The following is a 25,408-nucleotide window of genomic DNA, read 5'->3' as shown; positions in this document are numbered from 1 at the left end:
AAACAAAAATAAAAAACCAAGTTTATGTCACACAGGTTGTGAAATAGAGTCAGAACTTGAACCCATATCTTCAATTTCTACTACGCTAGTACAAATTAAGTATTAGAAACATATTTGCACTAATTAGATGAATGATAAATTTTCTTGAGGCATAGTAAGAAGAGCAAGTGCTTTAAATATTTTAATAGAAACTATGTAACTTTTTATTTTCAGCTTTAATATGGAAAATACAGACTATACCTCTTCTAATAAGATTAACTATGTTGGTGATATAGTTCAAGAAAGACATTTGATTGAATCTAAAGAATCAGCATCTCATGTTCAACTTGCTTGCAGTCAACATTACTGTGCTTTCCCCTTAAATGGAAATGAGCTTTGTATATGGAGCCCTTTCAATCAGGTATTTATAACCATACAGTGTGTTTATTTTATGCATATAGAGTATGACACAAAAAGTATATATAATGTGTAACATGACATGTTACATATAGTGTTAAAGATGAACAAAATAGATAACTTTTAGTAGCTTTGGAAATAGAGAAGAAAGGGGCTTTTGAAACAAGCTTCAAAATCCAGAGGTGTTTTATTTTTTTTTTTAAATCTTAAAAGCTATGGTTGATCTCTTTATATTTGTGGGATGTGGCTCTTGCCTAGAGTATGCATGGATGTATTTGAATTCAGTGAAAAATTTGGTTATTAAGCAGTATTCAATTAAATACTACTGAGAACATTCCATTTCATGAGTTTTGAATTTTTTTTGCTTTTCATTCTATGTAATGATGTGTAATATTGATATATGTTAAATATTTTTAGCCATTACACTTAATAGGGCATCATCAGTCAATTACTGCTGTGACATTTGGAAACAGATTTAATCCACTTCTTGTCTGCTCTGCATCATGTGACTATGTTATAGTTTGGAACCTGATGGAATGTGGAGAAAAAATACTAGAAGGTAAATGTAGTTTTATAGATGAGTTTTAAAATAAAAAAGTACCATATCTATTTTTAAAATGAATTCTGATAATATAAAAGTATTTGGATTAACACACTATTTATTTTAATTAATTGATTGTCAATATGAAATTCATTATGAGAGATAAAAAGAAAAACAAGTCATGACCATCAAACCAAGGAATTTTTAGCCTAGTTGGAAAGATGAGATATTAATACCCCTGGCTGGAGAGGGAAGAGGGTGGTCATTGGAGAATTCCTTCTAGATTCCCTTTTTAAGAAGGGGGCCCATCTTGTTTTGTAGAGTTGAAACCAGGCAGAACAGATGCAAAGTGGAGTGAGCTGAGAGTCTAGTTTCTGCCCTCTTCAGAAGAAGGTGTTCAGAGGTATTTGAGACTTGATTCAATTCCCCAGTCAGAGGGAAGAGAAAGCTGAAGGTGGCGGTGTTGATCAAAGGCTATTTTAACTGTCTAGGTGAGAAGTGAATAAGCCTTGAAATAGTTTAAGTCAGAAAGGGGGACAGAAGTCAGGGAAGTGGTGGAGGTCTACTCTATTGGATATAAGGGATTGGAGTGAGGAGTCAGAGATGACTTCCAGATTTCACTTTTGGGTTATCTGGAAGAAGAGATGTGACTTCAACAAAAATGAAACTAGGATGAGTGATAGGTTTTGGAGGAACTGATCCATAATGATCAGTAATGTTTTGGAAATTTGTTCATTCATTCAACATTTATCTCATAGGTACAGAGCACTGTGCCAAGCCCTGAGGGACAAACAAAGTTGCCCATGTGGATTTTATGGTTTAGTAGGTGATAAGTTGTCAATAAGATATTGTGTGTTTGAAATTCAGGGAGGTCCCATTTAAAAGTATCTTACAAATTTCCTGGGGACGTGTGGGGAACTTTGAGACTACATTCCCCATGATTCCAATGGGTTTCTGGTTAACGTCAGACAACGGGAACCAACTTATGGTGCAACTAAATTCAGAGGTCGGGCTTGAGATGCCCTCTATCTGGCGTGTAGGAAAGGAAGATGGGTGGAGATACTGACGGGTGGCATTTTTAAAGATAGTCAGGCGTGGTCATATATATATTTTACCATTGTGGCCATGGCAATTAAAATATTAATTTCTCTTATACTATCAGTCTTTATCATTTTTAATCGTAACAATATAGATAGGAATAATACCCCATAATCTGATAAATGCATTAGAAAGTTGTAACACACAATGTGATGTCATTTGAGGATCAAGGTTCTGTTAGGATTTCTCTTTTTGGAAGAGATATATAAACTGTGATTTTTGAGCTATCATAGCAGTAAGAGTGTCAAAGAAGGGCACCCCCTCTCATCCTCTTTCTTTTAGTTCTTTTCTATGCAGGTGATCTTATTCTACCATCTGACCTGAGTAACTTTAAGCAGTGTTCATGGCTGAGGGACATAGCTGACTTTAGATTCTCACCCTACTTTGGTGAATCGCTCCTAACATACTTTGGTCTCTAAAAACACATGATTAATACTGGGAGGGGGCAACAGAGTCAGTAATAGGATAAATATGAGTAGGAGAGAAAGAGAGGAGCATAGTGGTATTCTTTGCTATGAAAACTGAATTTTCAAACCTAAACCAAAGACCTTTTGGCTTCCAAGCTTTTAAATACATAGTGTGATCTCAAAGAGAATTAACCTTCAATCAGAAGTTAGAACTTGTCTTGAACAACCTCTCTTGGCTCTTTTATTTTATTTTGTTTATTTTTATTAAAAAAACAACACAAAGGGGGCAGTTGGGTAGCTCAGTGGATTGAGAGCCAGGCCTAGAGACAGGAGGTCCTAGGTTCAAATCCGGCCTCAGACACTTCCCAGCTGTGTGACCCTGGGCAAGTCACTTGACCCCCAATGCCTACCCTTACCAATCTTCCACCTATAAGTCAATACACAGAAGTTAAGGGTTTAAAATTAAAACAACAACAACAACAACAACAACAACAACAAAACAAAGCTTTACTATATCACTACTATGTATTGGTTCCAAGGCAGAAGAGTGATAAGGGCTAGGCATTTAAATGACTTGCTCAGGGTCACACAGCTAGGAAGTATCAGAAGTCAAATTTGAACCCAGGACCTCTGGTCCCTAGGCCTGGCTCTCAATCCACTGAGCCACCCAGCTGTCCCTTTCTTGGCTCTTTTAAAGTGATAAGCTAGGTTATTTGAGAAAGAAGCATTGCTATACATACATATATGAATATATCCATAAATAAATATATGTATATCCATATATGTGTCTGTAGAGATCTATCTATATACAAATATAAGTAACTACATGTATATTTTTTTGGTTTCTTTTGCTTTTTCTGGCCAAGGAGTAAAAAAATCTTGAAAGTACACTGTACCAATCAGATTGGTCTGACCTTTTGAATTTGTTTATCCAATATGTAAATTTGCTCGTGACTTTCAAGTTTTACATATTTTCTTCCAAAAACAAATTTTAACCATGTAACTTTGTAGTCCCACAGAAAAATGTGGGCAAGCAGGATTCTGCCAACAGACAAGTGCCAGGGAACCCTAGAGGACAAGAGAAACAATGTTTCTGACCTATGGCATGATTTCTGAATTGAATAATCTAAACTCTGATAATAATTTGCTTATTTTTGAATGCTTTACTTTATCAGAACTATTCAATCCAATGAAAGCAATAGGAATTTGTATATGGGGAGTTACCAAATTCGAAATGAGTTGAGTCCCAAAGTTGATCCAACTTGGCAATGGGGGGACATGTATAGAGTAAATCAAGTTAGGCCTTTGAGCATATATTCTCCTAGAATTATTGTTATACATGGTATGTTGTTTTACCAGTAATATTATGCAACCAATTACATACATTTTTCTGTGTGGTCTTTTCTCTTCCAGTCTTTTTCCTTTCCTCTTTCTCTTCTTACCTATCCTTACCCCTTGTTTTACTTTTAACAAGAAACAGGGAAATAATTATAATTGGAGAAGCTATGGTAGGATAAGATTTACTTCTTCCTACTAGCTTTCCTCCCTTTCTCTCCTATTACCATTGTATTTGACTGTGTCCCAGGGGCAAGGCTGAAAAGAGGGTACCAGGACTTGGGAACCAATAGTGGTTGTGTGCCAGGTAATGGCATAGAAAATCTCTGGTTATACCTGTGGGGAAGGAAGAAGAGTTCCTTTGGTGGTCTGACTAGTTTGGATCTGGCATTTATGTATAAGGAATGTAAAGAGAAGGAATACTTTTATTTCAAGAGTTCTTAACCTAGGGCCCATTATCCCTTCTAGAGATCTGTGGGTAGATTTCAAGAGGTCTATGAGCTTGGATGAGAAACAAATTTATAGATCTATAATCACTAATCTTCAAAAATATTTAGCATTTCATTTATTTATGAATTTAAATAAGCAATATTTTGAAAAGGGTTCAGGCTTTACCAAACTCTCAATAGGTCCATCAAATAGAAAAAAGATTAAGAAGCCTTGCTTTATTTTCTAAAAATTATTGGAGATCTAAGTGACTTCTTTAATGGGGCAATAGCCCAAGTGGCCAATAAAAGTTCTAGTCATCTCTGCTTTTACTGAGATAGTGATATTACAGGAAGAAATAAGAGATACTTCATAAAATAGAAGAAATTCTTAGTGGGAAAATATTGGTATTTTCATAGTCAATTTACTTGATTAACAATTCTTCATTGTCATAGAAAGCATTAGACTAAATTGAAATATTCTAGAATATAGATTTGTGGGTTGAATTTACTTAAAATTTTCATTGTCAAATGTTTTCATTAAATTTGGAAAGAGAATCTTCTGATGAACCATATTTAATGAAGGCCTAGACCTAAGTCTTTATGTCCAGTGTCATGAATTGACACAGATCATGAATTGATCTGAATGATTTTACATTTGAACCTAAAGAATTATAATTAATTGACATTGTGTTAAAATAAGATTATTGGTGTGGACTATCTGTAATTTAAAAATATGTGGATGGATTAAAAAAATTAGAGCATAACCTTTTATTTAGAAAGATAAAAAATGTTCCCTTTAATAACATTTTTTACTGTAGTCACTTCAACCATGAAGAATTCTTAAATATAGAATATCTTCAGAAGAACTTTTGTATATCCACTGCTCTATATAATTCCACTAAGGATGTAGAATGGCATTGGGGGTAGGGGGTCAATACTTTTGCTTTAGAAATCATCTAAGGCCAGCAAATTATTTTATTTTTCCATAATTTAGCTTAGTTATGCTAATTTTACTGACAACTGTTTATGAATTGATATTAACAATAAAAAATGTTGATAGGGTTAATTCCTCGAGGAGATGTCATAGGAACACTTCTAGGAATGGTTCTTTATTTAAGATTTAGTCCAAATGACCAGATTATTGCTGCATGTGCTGGAAATAAGATATTCATGCTGGATACTAAGGTAAGACTTTTAATATTGTATAGTAATCAGTATCATTAAAGTCGGATACTACTACTACTACTACTACTACTACTACTACTACTACTACTAATTACTTCTTTCTTCCATCTTCCTTTTTCTTCTTTACATAATACATGAATAGAAGTGAGAGAGATAAAACAGGTATGCAGGGATCATGCCAAGAATAATTTTGTAGTAGTCCTTGCTGTTGACCTTTTCTCATTTCATTAAATTCATGAAGATAATGTTCTTTATCAAAACTTATTCTTAGGGAAAAATGTATTAGTCACAAATTCCTTAGTGCAAATGAAGATTGCTGCTGTAGGGGTATTTTCTCTAATTGTAGAAACATTGCCCCTAAGTTTTAAAGGAATTTATTATGTCTAGACTCTGATAGGGAAGGTAGATTTTGTATAAAAAAACTTTCCTTGAGTCTCTGAAATCATAACGTTGCCCCCTTAATCATCACTTCTCTTTCCAGTAGTAAAATCTCTACCTATCTGTAGCTTTTCCCCTGCTACTCAGGTTTTCCATATTCTTAGACAAAAACAAACAACACTTCGTTAGACTACCATCCCTTTACTATGTGGTACAGTGGGTCGAGTGCTAGGCCTGTAGTCAGAAATAACAGTCCAAATCCCATCTCAGACACCATCTGTTTGACCCTGCACAGGTTTTTAAAATTCTGTCTGCCTCAGACTCCTCAAGTTTAAAATGAGAATCATAGTAGCACCTACCTCTTAGGGTTGTTTTGGTGATCAAATGAGAAAGTAGCTGTAAAAGTGCTTAGCTCAGTGCTCATTGTAGATACCTAATAAATGTTTGTTCTCTTTCTTCCTTTCCCTTTAAGCTATCATCTTTTTTTTTTAAGCTAACCTCCAAAGAAAAGCTGTTTTCACTTGTTGCCTCCTCCTTCTTTTCTTTTACCCTTCATACATTTGAAGTCTCACTTCAAATGTTATCACTCAACTATTTTTCTCTCTTCATACTTAACCAAACTAAATTATTATATCTAAAATCTTTTCCCCAGTCATTACCTTTCTCAAACTCTCTACCACATTTGAAGTTGTTGACTTTTCTCCTGAATTCTCAGACCTTTCTGATTATCCAAAGTATGCCCTCTAACTCCTGGTATTGCCGAAGCTTTTCATTTTATTCCTGTTTCTCTCAGTACCCTCTCTCATTAGCTTTCTTAGGTTTGTTGGTCTTCTTTGTGTAGATAATTCCCAGATTATTCAGCCTTATTCTCATTTTGAGTCTAGCATTAATAGTTTCCAGCTCAGTAACTCATCTACATCTCAAACTCAGCATGTCCATAACAGAGCTCATATTTTGCCCTCCTTGCTTTTGCATTTCTTATTTTCTATCATCCTTTTCTGTTCTCCAGACTCATAACCTCACTTGATTCCTCACTGTCTTTTACTCTACATATCCCATCAGTTACTCTTTCTACTTCAACAGCAACTCTGGGTATCTAACCTCCTTTCTCTACTTACATGGCCATCACAATAGTCTGTGCCTTCATCACCTCTCTCCTAGATTATTGAAAATACCTAATTGGTCACCTTTCTAATTACTCCCTTCTATATCATCTTCCACAGAGCTGCCAAATTTTTACTAAATTGCAAGTCTGGTCATATTACTCCTTTTTGCAGTCAGCGCCGGTGATTCTTTATTGCTTCTAGGATCAAACATAAGCTTCTTTGTTTGGGGTTCAAAGCCCTTTACAGTGTTGTCCCAACTTCCATTTCCAGTCTTATTACATATAACTCCCTTTTCGCACCCTCTAGGCTCTGTTCAGAATAGCGATCTTTATATTCCTCACACATTGTATCTTCCTCATCTGTCCTCATTCCTGGATTGCACTTTCTCTTCAGTTTTACCTCTTAGTATATCTTTGTACCCTTCAAAACTCAGTTCAAGCACAGCCTTCTTTGTAAAACCTTTCTTCATGTCTAAAGATCCTAATGTTCTTCCTCCCAAAATTATTCTACATTTTTTTTTGTAGTCAAATCATGTACATGTACATGTGTACATGTAGTCTCCATTGAAAGAACTTATGGTCCACAAAGGCCAGGTCTGCTTTGTTTTTGTCTTTATAACTCCGGTGTCTGGCGCAGTGTCTGGAAAACAAGAGGCACTTAATAAATGCTTATTGATTAGATAGTGGTGCCTGAACTGAGCATTGAAGGGTTTAGATGTGAATAGGTTTAGATGAGGAGGGAGATCATTTCAGATATAGAAGACAGTTTATAGAATGTTGCACACAGAGGACAGTGAGTAGTTCATTTTGCCTGGAATCTAAAGTTCATGTAAAAGGAAGTAATGTGTAATCAGTATGGAAAAATAGCCTCAGTTTCCTCTTCTGTAAAATGAGGATAATAAGAGTGCCTACTTCCTAGTGTTGTTTTGAGTATAAAACACTTATGCAAAGCATTCTATATTTGCTAGCTAATGTAATGTTGTCATTCAAGGATTTTTTAACATTCATATAATTCTTTAGCACTTTAGAGAAACTTAAGAGAGAAAAAGAATACATTATATAAATAGAAAATGAAAGTTTTATTTAATTTTAGGATTGTTTAGCAACTCCAGTTAAATATAGAATGGTTTGCCGATTTCCTTCTCCAGCTCATTTTAACAGATGAGGAAACTGAGGCAAACAGGGTTAAGTGACTTGCTCAAGGTTACACAGCTAGTAAGTGTCTGAGATCAGATTTGAACTTAGACAGATGAGTCTTCCTGACTTCCAGGCCTGGTACTCTGAGCTACCTCACTGCCCATTTTATTCATAGAATTCATTAAAATATTAAAGAATTTGGGGAAGGGAGTTTTGATAGTATTCAAAGTAGAACAAGAGAGAATTATTATATAAATATTTCTTCTGGTAGGCATATGATATACAATGAAATAATAAGGATTACCAAGATGAATTATACTAATGAAGTTTCTCTCATGAATCATTAGTTTAAGACTATATTAAAAGAGCTGGAAGGTCATGTTGGTCCAGTCACTGCTGTTGAATTTTGCACCTGGGAGACAAATATAATAATATCAGTGTCTGAAGACAGAAGCTTTAAGGTAAGGAAATATCTTGTTAAATGACTTTTTACATTGATTTTTTTTAAGGCTAGAGGGTTTCCTTCTTCCTTCCCGTCAGAATCATGAAATAACTAAATAAGAAAAGAAATTGGTTTATTGAATGAGTCAAATTCAACTTGTTTAAAAAATTTGATTCCTATTTAAGGGTAGACTAGTCTCAGTCAAATCCACACTAAGAATGGATTAGGTTTCTGGTTAAAGTGTTTGGGTTAGTAATGATCTTGAGTATGTCTTGATCCGGACTACTAAGGCCAACCCTAATCTAAGGGACATTTTGGTGACTATGCCAGTTCGGGAACCTCCTGGAAGTTGGCTGTCTTTGCAGTTCACACATATATTGTGGTCCTGGAAATTCCAGACTAGACTGAATTCATTATCTCATAAAAGGTGCCAGGTTGTCTCTCCTTTGAGTAGGTCTTCCATGGGAGTGGAGAATAGTTAGAGTTGATTTAGACTAGCTTGCACAACTGATGAATGAAGCCTATTCAGAGAGCGGGATTTAGATCAGAGACCAAACCAAAAGCCTCAAATTGTTTTCCTTGGTAATATAATAGATAGAAGCACATTGGTGTCTGCATATATTTACATTTTGCATTTGTAATTTGCCATTTAATTCTGGAAATGCATACATGTTTTGCTTCAAATATAATGAAACTCAGCTAAACTCATCTGGTATTTGGGAAGTCTCTAGTCTCATCTTTTTCTGAATCCAGCTACCTCCAAATATACAAGCTACTCTTTCTTGATGTGCCATTTTTCTATTTAGCTTGCTTCAACATAATTTTTTTTAAACCTTTAACTTCTGTGTATTGGCTTATAGGTGGAAGAGTGGTAAGGGTGGGCAGTGGGGGTCAAGTGACTTGCCCAGGGTCACACAGCTGGGAAGTGGCTGAGGTCAGATTTGAACCTAGGACCTCCTGTCTCTAGGCCTGACTCTCAATCCACTGAGCTACCCAGCTGCCCCCTTGACATAATTTTAAACAAGTATTTTTATGATTTTACTATTTATATTCTGGATTGTTTAACTAATTTTTTTGTTCTTTCTATCTTTATCCTTAATATTTAGCTCACTGCCTGGTACATTGTAGTCACCTAATAAATATTTGTTTGTGAATTCTTTTATGGCTTATGCTATTTTTCTATGGGTTAGCAAATGACTTATGGTATTCTGTGTAAATATTTGTACATAATATTACTTTTATGACTTCTTTTTATGTCTCCTAAATTTTGATGTTTTAAAAAAATTACATATATACATATTTCTCTAAAGATCTGGGATCACTGTACTGGATTATCATTATACAATTCAGCAGTACTAACAGGTAAGCTTTTACATTTTAATATTTACTATATGATTATGGGTTGGAGCCTGTTTGTGGAGGGCTTTAAATACTGGAATGAAAGTTTATATGTTTTATTAGAGGCAATAGGGAACCTCAGGAGAGTTTCTAGCAAGGGAATGATATGGTCAAATTTATGTGGCCCCATGCCTCTTTTGCCTCACTCTTTAGTGGCAGGAAAATTATGTACACTCAGAAGAGGCAATACCCATGGGATATGCATTGGGCTCAAAGTCCTTTTGTCTAAGATTTTAGTTCTAGATGGAGTCCTGGGAGGACGAGACCTAGTGTCTGGTTACTTGAGGTTAGTGAGTGTTGAGCTGGTGCTGTTTCTTTCCTAAGGTTTATTGAAGTAGGGTAGAGGTAGCCAGTGCTTCCAAATGTGGCAGGAGACCTGGGACAAGGAGTGATCCAAACCAGATTCCTTACGGTGAGTAGTTGGATTTGGAACTTCACCTCTTAAAATCTGAGATGATAAAAATGTGGTGCTAGAGCAACAGTAGCATAGTAGCCTATATCTTCCAGGATGTTAAGTAGTTTTATAGAAGGCTGTATGTGCACCTTCCTCTAAAGAGCGCATTATAAAAGGTGTTTTTTTGTTTGTTTGTTTTTTGTATTGTGCAAATAGTGGCACAAAAAAAAACTGGGCACAAGGCAAAGGAAGTTAACAGAACCATAGATTTAGACTAGGGAAGGGAATTTAGAGGTGATTGAGTCCAATCCCCTCATTTTACTGCTGATGAAATTGAGGCTTTAAACGTAGTAGGTGTGGGATTTGAATCCAAATCCAACATGCTGACATTACAAGGTACTTCCTCTTTTTTGGAAATCCTTATCTTCTGTCTTAGAATCAATTCTAAATATTGGTCCCAAGGCAAAAGGGTGGTAAGGGCTGGTAGTTGGGGTTAAGTCACTTGCCTGGGGTCACACAGCTAGAAGTGTCTGCGGGCAGATTTGAACTTAGGACCTCCTGTCACCAGACTTGACCTTTTATCTACTGAGCCACCTAGTTTCCCCCTCCCCCTACCACATACTCTTCAATCCAGTGACACTGTCCTCCTTGTGGGGTGTATGGAGTGAGGGCTTAGCTCCAGAGGGGTAGAACTTGGAGCATTGGGGTGAAGTGGAGTCAGATATAGGATCAATAGAAGGAAAAACTTTCTAAAAATCAGAGTTGTTATGGCAGCATATGTCAGTCAGTTCAGCAAACAAGCTTTTATTAAAGACTTACTATTTGCTAAGTCCTGAGAATACAGATATAAGCAAAAAAGAAAGTTCCTGTCTTCAAGGAGCTTACATTGAAACAGGAAGACATATAAAAGGAAGACAAAAAGGAGCTGGATGGGGAAAGAAGATACTCAGCATTAGGGGCATGATGGAGAAATCCAGAGGAATGCAGCCTAGTAGAAAATCAAGAGATAGATTGTGTGGGTACCCTCCTCAGATGGAAGCTCTGGGTAGAGAGGGAGGGGCCTCAAGGCATGAGATGTAGGGATGTAGGGTTGAAGTGATCTTCCAAGAGCTTCCAAATTGTTCTTTTCATGGTCCCTCCTGGGAGAGAGGGAGGGTATCCTATGCAAAGACATGGAAGCTGGAGATGGCATCTAGTTTAACAGGAAGAGAAAGTACATGAGAATAGACTGGAAAGACCTCACTTTGCATCTGACCTCACCTTCTACAACATGGAACCTTTCAGCCTAACCCCTGGGCAGTGTCTTTTGGTTTACTCCTATGGTTCTGTTTGACCTTAGCCATGACTTCTATCCCTAATAACATAGATCCTTTTTTATATTTCTGAACCCTCATGTCTATCCACTGAAGACAGCTCTATATGACAGATCTGATGATTTCAGCCCCTTCTTGATTTAGAGTCTAGCTCTACATCATAACAAGATTCTTAGCCTCAACCTCAGCCTCATCCCTATGCCTATTTTCCATTCTTTTTCTCATCTCCATTCCCACCTTCACCTTCAATGTCATTCTCTTCCCTATCTCCATCCCCACCTGGAGACAGTACAGTAGGAGCATTACAGATACAGCTCTCCCCTGAAGAGCTCAGCAGCAGAGGAGGGATTAGTCAGTCCCTTCCAGTGGCTTACTATGAGAAAGGCAATTTCATTCAGTTCAACCAACAAGCATCATGGTGTAATAGGAAGTTCTGGATTTGGACTCAGAAGACTTTAGCAAGAATCTTGGCTCTCCAGCTATTTCTACCTTGTGTGATCTTGGGCAGTTCAAGCCCTTAATCTCTCTGAGCCTCAGTTTTCTACTATGTAAAAGGAATGGGTTAGATGATCTCCAAGGCCACTTAACCTATAAATCCTATACTCCCATCATTTGCCTAGAGCTTGGGGGACTCTCTGAAAAGAGTTGAAGGAGATTCACTATTTAAATAAGACATAGTACCTGTCCTCTGCTAGCTTGAAGTCTAATGGAATGGAGAAAGGTTAGAAAGACACAGATAACTATTGTTCAGTAGATCCACTGGGTTCTCTCTTCAGCTGCATAGACCATAATTCATCCAAAAATTTTATCTAGATGAAATCTGCTTTAAAATATTATTTATAAAAATATTCTGTCCTATCTTTTAAGGATATTTGTAGGAGTAAACCCTGCTGATAAAGATTTTGTAAAGATAAAAGAGTAATAAGCATATAGGTCAGTAGTTCTTGCTACCTTCTCCATCATCTGGGGATAGTCAACATCCATGATTTTCCTTAATTGTTCAGTATTTTCCCTCTTTCAGATATCTTAAAGATCAGTCCCTTATTTTCCTCCAACTTATATCAAGTTATATATGTAAGTATAGACTTCCCATTTTGTTTTCTATAGTGTCCCTTTTGTTTCTCCATTTGTCACACAAGGGACTGTGAAAAAATTTTGTGACACAAACCATGGTCTCTGAGTTAGAAAGAAACTTTGTCTTAACCCAACCCATACCAGAACAAGAAACTCTTACAGAATACACCCAATATACCTTAGACTCCCCTTTTCTGGAGGCAGCCCATTCCATTTTTTAGATAGCTCTAATTATTAGGAAGTTTTTCCTTATATTGAGCCTACATCTGACGCTGGTTCTCCTTACTGCTCTAAGTTCAGTCCTTAACTCTAATCTTTCTTCTACTTGATAAATGTGGCTCAAATAATTGGAAACAACTCTGGTTGCCCTGTCCCCAAGTCTTCTCTTTTCCAGGCAAACCCCTCCAATTCCTTCTCCTGATCATCTTATGGCATGATCTTGAAGGCTGTCATCATCCTGGTTGTCATCCTCTGGACACCAAATTCAATATCCTACCTACAATATGGCACCCAGAACTGAACCTAGTTGTCTATATATGGCCTTATCAGGGTAGAGGACAGAGAGCAGGGCTCTCATCTTCCTCGTTCTGGCGCTGTACTTTCTTCATGTAGCTTAAGTCGAGTTAGCTTTCTTGGCAACCATGTCTTACTGAAAGACAGTGTGATGTGATGAATAAAATGCTGGACATTTTAGTTAGGAAGTTTTGGGTTCAAATTCTACTTCTAATCCTTACCATCTGTGTGACTATGGAACATCTAGAAGTAACTGAACCTCTTTAAGCATCAGTTTCCTCATCTAAAAAATAGGGATAGTAGCCACTATATATACATTACAGTATTTCTATGTTTATTTACTTGTCTATGTACCTGTTATTACTCACCACCACACCAATAGAGTGTAAGTTTTCTGAGAGTAAGAAATGCTTTTTTTGCCTTTGTTTCCCCCTTTACCAAGTACACATTAATAAATATTTGTTGAATTAATCTATGAATTAATGAATGAAAAATGAAAAATATAAAAGACCTAAAGTCCTTTGTAAACTTAAAATATATATATGTATCATATATGCATTATACATATATATTTACATACATTTATGCACACACACATATTCTAGGGCTAAGAGCTTTCTGGACTTGATAGAAAAGTCCAGAGGAGCACAGCCTGGTAGGAAATAAATAGAGGGTGGCCTGGGTGCCCTTTTCAAATGAAAGTTCTGGGAGGAACTCTCCACTTTTCAATCAGAGGGAGGTGCCTGTAGGGGCAGAGGAGGGTATTTCTAAGGGTATACTGTGAAAATGCTTTTACTAACTCAGAATTAATGAATTCAACTTGTTCTAATATTCATTCATTCATTCAACAAATACTTATTAAGAATCTGCCCTAAATAGGGCTTTTTGCTTAGCAGTAGGGATGATTTTGGAATTTAGGTGAGAAAGGGGCACTCTAATCTGTCTAACTTTGGCATATCTGAACTGAAATGCCTTCTTTTTACTTGAGATAGCTTCTTACCTCCATGCACTTTGTTTTTATTTATGCCTTTACTTCTGTCTTATACTGATACTAAGTAGTCTAAGGTAATTGGGGTTAAATGACTTGCCCAGGGTCACATAGCTAGGAAGTATCTGATCTCAAATTTGAACCCAGAATCTCCTGACTCTAGACCTCACTCTATCCACTGAACCACCTGCCTGCTCCTTTTCCAAGGGTTTTTAACCAATTCCTTTTGTGGAGAAATTTAATTTGATTATTTAAACTTATTTCAAAGAAAGTAGAGCAAAAATAAGTGTTTTTATCTTAAAAAGCATATACCTTCAAATAAAGGTAACTGTGTTTTTTTAAATAGCCTATCCTCTCCTAAGTTTGTTTATTGATGAAGAAAAGAAACAATTTGTTACTGGGAGTGCTGATGGCCAGGTGAGAGAATTATTTAAAAATATTTGTGTAGAAATTATTATTAAACTTATACATTATTCTCCATTTCCTAGCTTTATGCATTAAAAAAACACTTTGCTTTCTGTTTTAGTAACAAATGTAAGACAGAAGGGCAAGGACTAGGCAAACAAAGTTAAGTGACTTGCCCAGGGTCACATAGTTAAGACATGTCTGAGGCTAGATTTGAATCCAGCTCCTCCTGACTCCAAGCCTGGTACTCTATCCACTGTGCCACCTAGCCTGTCCCTAACTTTGTACATTTTTGTTGGCTTTCCTCATGCCTGGAATCCTCTCCCTCATCTTTATCTCCTGATTTCCTTAGCTTCCTTCAAGTCCCATTTAAAATTCTACCTTTTATTAGATACCTTTCCCTATTCCTCTTATTGCTAGTACCTTCCCTCTGCTGATTATTCTCAGTCTATCCTGTATATATCTTTTCTGTGTATATCATTTGCATGTTATCTCCTCTTATTAGACTATGGGTTCCTTGAGAGCAGAGACTCCCCACCCCACTTCTTTGTATCCCAAGTACTTAACACAATTCCTGGAACATATTAAATGCTTAATGAATTCTTTTTTTTAAAACACATATCTTCTGTCTTAGAACCAATACTATGTATTGGTTCTAAGACAGAAGAGTAGTAAGGGTTAGGCAGTGGAGGTTAAGTGACTTGTGCAGAATCATACAGCTAGGAAGTGTCTGAGATCACATTTGAACCCAGCACTTCCCATCTCCAGGCTTAGCTTGCAATCCACTGAGCCACCCAGCTGGCCCCTTGCTTAATGAATTCTTATTGACTAACTTGAAATTATATATAGAAAAGACTGGAAGATGCAATTTTTTCCCCATTAAAAAAGTTGCCTGAAATTTTCTCTAGGACTAAAAGCCTGGTGAAACCATACTGACATGATCTCACTTATAGTTGGAACCTCAATTTAGATAAGGAAAATAAAATTGTCATGGTAGGGATTTTGAGACTGACTGAATGTGCTCCCTCAAGGAATTTTTGAATACTTTGCACTATATTTTTTATTGCTTAAAATACCTATCGGAAGTGAATGCAAGTAGGGGCTGGCAGGAGAGGAGTTGTATCTCTGGAGATCGGGCAAATTGAACTCAGTTATCCTATATCTCATGCAATTTAAGTTTTGAAAGAATATGGCATGTTTATTTTCAAAGATAGAAGGATATGGTGACCATTTTAGAAGTTAAAATACTGTTGGATTGAATGAAATCTACCTTTGTGTTTAAACTCAATAAAAAACCATTTTTGAAGACCTTTAGTGTTAGAAGGAGCCACTTAATATGTGTTCCTTTGGCAGCTTTCTCCTCTCTCTTCCCTTCAGCTGAAGCCTGAGAAAAATTAAGTGACTTGTCTAACATCACTTAGCTGTCAGCAGAGTTTACCAAAACTGTAACTGAGGTCTTCTGAATTTAAGCCTAGGGCTCTTTTCACTACATTTAATGAAAGTATGCCATTTAATAGCAACAACAATTACCCCCTCAAAGATCAAACTGTTGCTAATGATGTAAAGTGTTTAGTGAGGAGGATTACTTAGTTATTATTTAGGAGACCTAGCAGGAAGGGCTTGAGAATTCCAAATGGAATAGGGAAGCAGGAAGTGTGCCTCTCACTCTGAGATGGACTCCATGGTGGTTGGGACAAGTTATAACTGACCCTGGGAGACCTCAGAGGAAGTGGAGTTTGTACCCTGATTCCCTGGGATCCTGAAGGAAGACTGACATCTACTATTAATGCCAACCTGAGTTGCAGGTTAACTTGGGCTGGGTTAGCTCCCAGAATCTACCCACCTGAAAGAGTACAGCTAGTGGTCCTGGAGGAGCTGCAACATTGATGGAGTGAGGATACCCACTTCAGTCCTGCTGTTCTCTGGACTCTGTCTTGTTTAGTGTAGTAACCCTTATTCCCATCCTTTCTCATAGTTCTCTTGATTAAATTTGTTACAAACTCTTGTCATTTGCCTGCTAGTTTCTAGATGGTGCAGGGTGACAGTTAGGTGAAGTGGCAGTTAGGCCTAACTGTCACCCTGCACCATCTAGACTAGGGGCCTGTGGAAACAAGTGATCACGAGGTTTATTCATTATGATCAGGTGGGATTTATACCAGGAATGCAAGGATGGTTCAATATTAGGAAAACCATTCACATAACTGACCATATCAACAACAAACCAACAAAAATCACATGATTATCTCCATAGATACTGAAAAAGCCTTTGACAAAATATAACACCCATTCCTACTGAAAACACTAGAAAGTATAGGAATAGAAGGGCCTTTCCTAAAAATAATAAACAGTATATACCTAAAACCATCAACAAACATCATATGCAGTGTGGATAAGTTAGAAGCCTTCCCAATAAGATCAGGAATGAAACAAGGATGCCCATTATCACCTCTATTATTTAACATTGTACTAGAAACACTAGCAGTAGCAATCAGAGAAGAAAAAGAAATTGAAGGTATTAAAATAGGCAGTGAGGGGACCAAGCTATCACTCTTTGCAGATGATATGATGGTCTACTTAAAAAATCCTAGAGAATCAACTAAAAAGTTAGTGGAAATAATTAATAACTTTAGCAAAGTTGCAGGATACAAAATAAATGCACATAAATCATCAACATTTCTATATATTTCCAACACATCAGAGCAGTAAGAGTTAGAGAGAGAAATTCCATTTAAAATCACTCTAGACCAATGATGGGCAAACTTTTTAAAGAGGGGGCCAAAGGAAAGGAAATGCTCATCTGTCAGTCTGTTTCTAAGGCAACTCGAAGTTTCATTGTATTGTATCCTACTCATTTTATTCATCAGATTAGGAATAATGTCCCGGGGCTGGATAGAACATTTCAGGGGGCCATGTCTGGCCTGTGGGCTGTAGTTTGCCCATCACTGCCCTAGACAATATAAAATACTTAGGAATCTGTCTGCCATGACAAACACAGGAATTATACGAACACAACTATAAAACCCTTTTCGCACAATTAAAACTAGATCTAAACAATTGGAAAAACATTCATTGCTCATGGGTAGGACAAGCTAATATAATAAAAATGACCATCCAGACAAATTAATTTACTTATTTAGTGTTATACCTATCAAACTACCAAAAAACTTTTTTACTGAATTAGAAAAAAAACTGTAACAAAGTTCATTTGGAAGAACAAAAGATCAGGAATATTAAAGGAAATAATGAAAAAATATATGAAGGAAGGCTGCCTAGCAATACCAGATCTTAAACTGTACTATAAAGCAATAGTCATCAAAACAATATGGTACTGGTGAAGAGACAGAAGAGAGGATCAGTGGAATAGACTTGGGGTAAGCAACCTCAGCAAGATAGTCTACAATAAACCCAAAGAACCCAGCTTTTGGGACAAAAATCTACTATTTGACAAAAACTGCTGGGAAAATTGGAAAACAATATGGGAGAGATTGGGTCTAGATCAACATCTCACACCCTATACCAAGATAAATTCAGAATGGGTGGATGACTTGAATATAAAGAAGGAAAGTATAAGTAAATTAGGTAAGCACAGAATAGTATACTTGTCAGGACTCTGGGAAAGGAAAGATTTTAAAACCAAGCAAGAGTTGGGAAAAATTACAAAATGTAAAATAAATAATTTTGATTAAACTAAAAAGTTTTTGTCCAAACAAAACCAATGCTACCAAAATTAGAAGGGAAGCAACAAATTGGGGAAAAAAATCTTTATAACAAAAAACTCTGACAAAGGTCTAATAACTCAAATATATAAGGAGCTAAATCAATTGTACAAAAAATCAAGCCATTATCCAATTGATAAATGGTCAAGGGACATGAATAGGCAATTTTTAGACAAGAAATCAAAATGATCAACAACATGTGAAACGGTGTTCTAAATCTCTTATAATTAGAGAAATGCAAATCAAAACAACTCTGAGGTACCATCTCACACCTAGCAGATTTGCTAACATAACAGCAAAGGAAAGTGGGGAATGTTGGAGGGGATGTGGCAAAATTGGGGGCTGGTGGAGTGGTGAATTGAGCTAACCATTCTGGATGGCAATTTGGAACTATGCCCAAAAGGCTTTTAAAGATTATCTGCCTTTTAGTCCAGCCATAGCACTGTTTGGTTTATACCCCAAAGAGATAAAAAGGAAAAAGACTTGTACAAAAATATTTATAGCCACACTCTTTGTGGTAGCAAAAAATTGGAACATGAGGGAATGTCCTTCGATTGAGGAATGGCTGAACAAATTGTGGTATCTGTTGGTGATGGAATACTCTTGTGCTCAAAGGAATAATGAACTGGAGGAATTCCATGTGAACTGGAATGACCTCCAGGAATTGATGCAGAGTGAAAGGAGCAGAACCAGGAGAACATTATACACAGAGACTGATACACTGTGGTACAATCGAACATAATAGACTTCTCTAATAGCAGCAATGTAAGGATCCAGAGCAAGGCTGAGGGACTTATGAGAAAGAAAATGAGCCACATTCAGAGGAAGAACTGTGGGAGGAGAAACACAGAAGAAAAACAACTGCTTGAACACATGGGCTGATGGGGATATTATTGGGGATGTAGAAGCTAAACAATAACTCTGGTCCAACTATGAATAATATGGAATTAGTTCTTAATCAATGATACATGTAAAACCCAGTGGAACTGTGTGTTGGCTATGGGAGTGGGGAGTGTTTAGGGGAGAGGGAAGAACATGAAACATGTAACTATGGGAAAATATTCAAAATAAAAGTTTAAAAATGAAAAAAAATAAAAATAGAGATTCTTAAAATGGAAACAAGTGTAAAATAAGTCTTAAAAGGAAAATTAATTAAGTAGGTGAAGTAGCATATCCCATGAAGCTATTTGTTCTCAAGTTCTTTATCATCGTTATAGAGAAATGTTTATTTTTTCCCTCCAAATATATTTGTTCAACATTTGTTTATGTTTTCAGCTTTGGATCTTCAGTTTGATCAGGGAACATCATTATCGCTGTGTGACCCAATTTGACTTAAGGAAAAAACAAGAGATTTTCTTCAGCAAAAAAGTCAAATTAGCACAACATATTAAAAAAGGTAACATTTCTAAAATATTCATGTGTTATGTCATCATTCATTTATTAACAAAACTTACTGAACAGAGCAGGAGCTAGAGTCAGTGAATAGAGGGGTAGGTTTGGAGATGGTAGGTCTTGTGTTCAAATTTGACTTCAGACATTTTCTGGCTGTTACTTAACCCCAGCTGCTTAGACCTAACCACCCTTCTGCCTTAGAATTGATATTTAGTATTGATTCTAAGACTGAAGGTAAAGGTTTAAAGAAAAACAATGACCAAACCCTTAAATGTGCTAAAGAGTTTTGGTATGATAGGAAATAAGTAGAAAATATAATTACCATGCTCAAAACAAATGGGTAAAAAATTCAAAGAAAGGAATATAAACTTGTAAAAACCAAATCTCTTGTTCAACACCATTTGTGCCAAAGATCTGCCCAAGTGTTTAGAATTTGGTAGGCTTAGGCTTAGCAGAGAGAAATTAGGAAAACATTCTAGGACAAGTAACAAATACAAAACAAAGTCTTGAAAACATCTGTATAACAAGATGGTGTTTTATGAATCTCATCTAGTTTGACCCTGATAATCCCAAGAGGTATGGATTTGGGTATGATGAGGGAATTATGAAGGTCAAGTCTCTGTGTGATAGAGGCATCACAGACTCTTCTAAGTTCATTGCTACTTTATTGTGATTTATATGATTATTCTTTCCTGTTCCAACTGAAATAGTTTCTGTTTGAATAAGCAACATTAACTTATTTTAGTCACAATAAAATCTCTTTCTTGGAAAATCCATCTATTTATATTGATGGGTCCTTTCAGGTGAGGGATGGTAAATTCAAATGTGTTTGGTTTCCTTACAAAATCGTTTTATGCTTGTACTACATAAAGTTGGCTAGATAGACAAATCTTTCAAGTAGTAAAACCTTCAAGTAGGTCTTTATGAGATAAGAGTGAATTGACAGTGTAATAAGAGAAGCTAATAGAATCTTGACTTCAACAAGTCTGACAAATCAACACTTTGAAATGAGGAAGGAATTGACATCCTTAACTGGGGAACCTTATTGGAGAATTCATTCCTTAATGAACTTTATGTTGTGGGGAGGACAAAGAGAGTGCCACATTCCCCTTGTACTTCACATTAAGAGAGTCAAGATCTATTCAGAAATAACTATAATACAGGATAATAAGAAGTAAGGCCCATGTATGCTTTGGATGAAGTACTTTGGAATTTAGAGGAGAGATTTTCATTTTTATTTTTTGGTTAGGGGTCCTAGGAAATTTTTTCTCAAGAAAGATATGGTTAAAATAAACTCCCTTGACTTTTAATGGGTACTCATGAAAGACCAGGGAAGGGCTCAGAAGCTGATGTCAAAAGGTTTTCTAATGACAGAATCATTACTACTTATTCCTTTGTGTTAGTGGGTCTAAGATCTCAAGCAACTTATAGTACAGTCCAATGTGCTTGATTTGGCAGTTAGGTGATGCAATGAAGAGAGCACCAGGCCTGGAGTCAGGAATACTTATCTTCATAAGTTAAAATCTCCCTTCGGACATTTAGGTGTAGGACCCTGGGCAAGTCCCTTAATCCTATTTACCTCGGTTTCCTCATGTGTAAAATGAGCTGGAGAAGGAAATGACAAAACCATTTTAATATCCTTGCCAAGAAAACCACAAATGGGTTCACAAGGAGTCAGATACAACTGAAATGACTGAGCACCACCACATTTTCCCCAGATATATATATATAAAACACAGATGAATAAAAACTTGGATGCAAGGAAAAACACACAAGACCAGACTTCCTAGAACAGTACCACTACGCCACCAAGTACTCACTTGCTTCTTGTTTTCATTCCTTTTAAAACACAAAGTCTACTCAGTATAACTTGATGGATCAGCTGGGGGACACTAGCCTAGAGAGCCGAGCTTTAATTTCCTTTGTATCTGGAAACCTTTGTGTGGGAGAGGCAGGTGCCATCCTTAGGGCTACAGGGTCTAGCCACCTTCTTGTTCTCAAAGAGCAGCTTTTCTGCTTCACTAACTGTCATAACAGAGGTGAGTGAAGAAGATGATTTTTGGTTGGTGGAAAAGGTGATATTGGTTAAGGTATAAAGGAGTGCCAAGCCACTCTTCCTAGAAACAGGGAGACTGCTTTATTGTAGGCAGATGAGACATGATTAGAACCTAAACTAAAGCTTTTGCTGTAGAAATAACTTAACAGCAGATGTGTGTTATTTTTAAAGCAATAGCAGGATTTAACAAAGAACTGAATGAAGGATAATAGGTCGTCAAAGATGAACTTGAGGCTCATTATTTAGGAGTAGTTTATAATATTTGATTCCTTCTCCAAAATATGTAAAAATAATTTTTAACATTAGTTTAAAATTTTTTTGAGTTCCAAAATCTTTCCCTCCACTTCCTTCCCTTCCCTCTCCCTGAGATGGTAAGGAATTTGATATAGGTTATACATGTGCATCATGCAAAACACATTTCCATATTTTAGGAGGAGTTTAAATGATATTATCCCACTAACGGAATTCACATGCTTCTCAAAATGTCTAATATAAACCAAGTTTATGTGATTGCGAATATGATATTTGGAGAAGAAAAACTTGGTCGAATTGGTTTGCCATAGAGAATGTTAGTGACCAGTCTAACCTGCCATTTGATTTTGGTTTCTGATCGAGAGGGAGCCATTTATTTGAGAGAGGCAATATTTTGTTTCACTCTAACCACTTAATAGTTTGACAAGAAAGCCAAATATTTTCATTCTGTTCTTGCTTCAGGGAAGTTGATGTGGGTAAGGAAAATATACAATTCTCCCTTCATCAGAGTAGAAGCCTATAATTGTAGTATTTCAGTGAATCAGAGAATGACAGTTTCTTCTGTTCCTGAAAAAACAGAAATATTCCATATATATTCAGTTTTAATACAAATAAAGTTTTTTATGCTACTTAGATATTTGGATATTAATTAATCTTAAAAAATAAATCCTTACCTTCCATCTCAGAATCATAGAAGAGTAGTAAGGGATCCAGTGATGGGCAAACTTTTTAAAGAGGGGGCCAAAGGAAAGGAAATGCTCATCTGTCAGTCTATTTCTAAGGCAGCTCTTTCAAAGTTTCATTGTATTGTATCCTACTCATTGTATTCATCAGATTAGGAATAATGCTGAGTGGAAGGACAGAACATTTCAGGGGGCTGCATCTGGCCCCAGGGCCGTAGTTTGCCCATCACTGGATAGACAATTGGATATAAATGACTTGCCCAGGGTCAAAAGTTAAGAAGTGTCTGAAGCCACATTTGAATCCAGGACCTCCCATCTCCAGGTTTGACACTGTATCTACTCCTCTTTGGATATCACATCTTGAAATCACTCCTCTGTTCTCCTCTTGACCCCCAAACCAAAACCACAGTCAGCAAAACAAAACAAAATGAAACAAATTGACCAACAGAGAAATTGATCTTGGCTTTTCCTGGTCCTAGAATTAGCTAGCCTGAGAGGAGCAACTTTAAACTTCTAAGAACTTATAGGATTGTCATCTTCTACTTGCCTAAGAGTTATTAGACCCATGATTTGAATTCTTTATATTTTGTATTTTAATACATTAGCCCAACAGTCAAGAAATCAAAATTTCATTTTATGTGATAATTTAATTTTACTAATCTTTGATAATTATTTTTGATTCTCTTTTCTAGAAGAGAGTCAACTTTCCTACACAAAGGAGCTGAAAAAAGAAGATAGGGTAGAAACAACATTTCCCATATTGAGAATTGAACACTGTGATCTGTCAACTAATTTAAATGGAGAGTGCAAATTGTAAGTATGATGTGCTTTGCTAATGGCATGTAAAGGAAGATGTTAAAATCTCAGAACATGCAACAAAAAACACATTTTTAAGTGGGCAATAGAGAAATGTGATTGATTAAAATAAAATGGAAGCATTTTCTCTTTTAAATAGTCATATGTTGTTTTAGGAATACATTTTTATTTGTAAAACAGGAATTTTCATAAAGAGAAAAATAAAATTGTAAATCCCTCTCAGCACTACTATTTTTCCTTTTGTTGGTTTGTGTTTAAATATGAGAAGAGTACTTATTTTGGAAATTTCATTTAAAGAATTCCTTTATTTAATATACTTAACCCCCTCCCCCCCAACACCCTTACCTTCTGCCTTAGTATCAGTTCCAAGGTAGAAGAGTAGTAAGGACTAGGCAATTGAGGTTAAGTGACTTGCATAGGGTCACACAGCTAGGAAGTGTCTGAGGTGAGATTTGTCTCTTAATGTCCTTTTTTTTTTTGGATGAGCCTTGTGATTTCAGAAGTTGTAGGGAGCACCAAGTAAGGAAACTCTCACTAGTATAGATCAGCAATTGCTCAGCACTTTATAGTCCTAGGGCATAAAGCAATTAGGTGACTTGTCCAGGGTCATGTTGTCAGTATGTGGTAAGATAGGACTTGAACCTAGATCTTCCTTTTTCTTCAAGGCAGTCTCTTGATTCTTTGTATTATATTCCTTCTTAAAGTACTTAATTGCACAAATAAGATAGCTAGTGCTGTGAGAAAATCTTTATGTGACTATTTAAAACATGTCCTGTTAGATTCCTATTTTTAACATAGAAAATGGCAAATTCCCTTTAAGAGGCTTGTTAAATACTAAAATCTACTAGTGGGGTTAGAGTGTGATCTTTATCATCCAGTGTAGATTGGGAATAAATATGTGTAAATAAAAAGAAATTGGGGGGGCAGCTGGGTAGCTCAGTGGACTGAGAGCCAGGCCTAGAGACAGGAGGGCCTAGGTTCAAATCTGGCCTCAGACACTTCCCAGCTGTGTGACCCTGGGCAAGTCACTTGACCCCCATTGCCTACCCTTACCACTCTTCCACCAAGGAACTAATACACAGAAGTTAAGGGTTTAAAAATTAAAAAAACAAACAAACAAAAAAGAAATTGGAAGAGTGGTTTAGAAGATGTAAAGATAAGACTGGCATAGGGGAACTTTTACTTGTTGACATGATGCTATAATAATAGGGTGATCTTGATGTGGAGGTGTGGGAAAGTCACCTCATTTCTTTGAGTCACAGACTGCTTCAGTGAAAAATGAGGTGGTAAATGTGTGTTTGGACTAAAATGACTTAGAAGATATTTTTCAGTTTTAAGCCCTTCACTTTTTCTGAGAGAGATATACAATGATGTCAGAGACAGCATGATGATATATTAGGAGGACTGGTTGAGAAATCAGGAAATTTCATTTGCCATTATAACTCCTTTTGTGGTTGTAGGCAAATACTTTTTCATCTGGCTGCTATTTTAATAGTTATGTTTTTATAGAAAACATTTAAAAATATTTAGTAGTATATTTGACACACATTCTATTAATTTTCTCTGCCAGAAAGAATTTATTTACATGACTCCCAGGCCTGTATTTCCCATGTTCTTTCAAATTTTGTTATTTTTCATAAAAAGTACGATCATTAGTCTTATAGCAGGTACTTGAGTCAACAGCATGGAAGGAAGAATTAACTAGTTTCTTTAAGAATTGCTTGGAAAAAAAGTACAACTTTATTAAGTTATGACAAATATCAAGAATTGAGTGAGGTTGTCAAGTTATTAAGAGGTAATATTTCACCTTAAAAGTTTTAACTAAATGTTTAGAATTGAGATGTAAACACCTCCATCCAAGTTACTTAAAAGAAAAGATTGAAAATCTCAACCATTTTGGAGGGTTAAAAAATTGTGCAATTAGTTTAATCAAGTATGTGGTTTATATTTATTCCA

At 36.2% G+C, this 25,408-nt stretch overlaps 1 protein-coding gene across 1 annotated transcript in view; it reads left to right on the top strand.

The window, feature by feature from the left end:
* The first annotated feature begins 220 nt into the window (after positions 1 to 220).
* The window catches only part of WDR27 (WD repeat domain 27), a 302,935-nt gene continuing 277,747 nt past the window's right edge, over positions 221 to 25,408 (top strand). Inside the window, exons 1-8 of the mRNA XM_044675486.1 lie at positions 221 to 400; positions 814 to 955; positions 5,266 to 5,390; positions 8,358 to 8,471; positions 9,763 to 9,814; positions 14,479 to 14,549; positions 19,529 to 19,649; positions 23,329 to 23,449. Coding sequence (XP_044531421.1) covers positions 221 to 400; positions 814 to 955; positions 5,266 to 5,390; positions 8,358 to 8,471; positions 9,763 to 9,814; positions 14,479 to 14,549; positions 19,529 to 19,649; positions 23,329 to 23,449 — 926 coding nt within the window. The remainder of the gene's footprint in view (positions 401 to 813; positions 956 to 5,265; positions 5,391 to 8,357; positions 8,472 to 9,762; positions 9,815 to 14,478; positions 14,550 to 19,528; positions 19,650 to 23,328; positions 23,450 to 25,408) is intronic.

The sequence above is a fragment of the Gracilinanus agilis genome, chromosome 4 (assembly GCF_016433145.1).
Source record: "Gracilinanus agilis isolate LMUSP501 chromosome 4, AgileGrace, whole genome shotgun sequence".
Lineage (NCBI taxonomy): Eukaryota > Metazoa > Chordata > Mammalia > Didelphimorphia > Didelphidae > Gracilinanus > Gracilinanus agilis.
The sequence above is the reverse complement of the archived record's forward strand: the minus strand, read 5'-3'. Positions and strand labels throughout refer to the sequence as shown.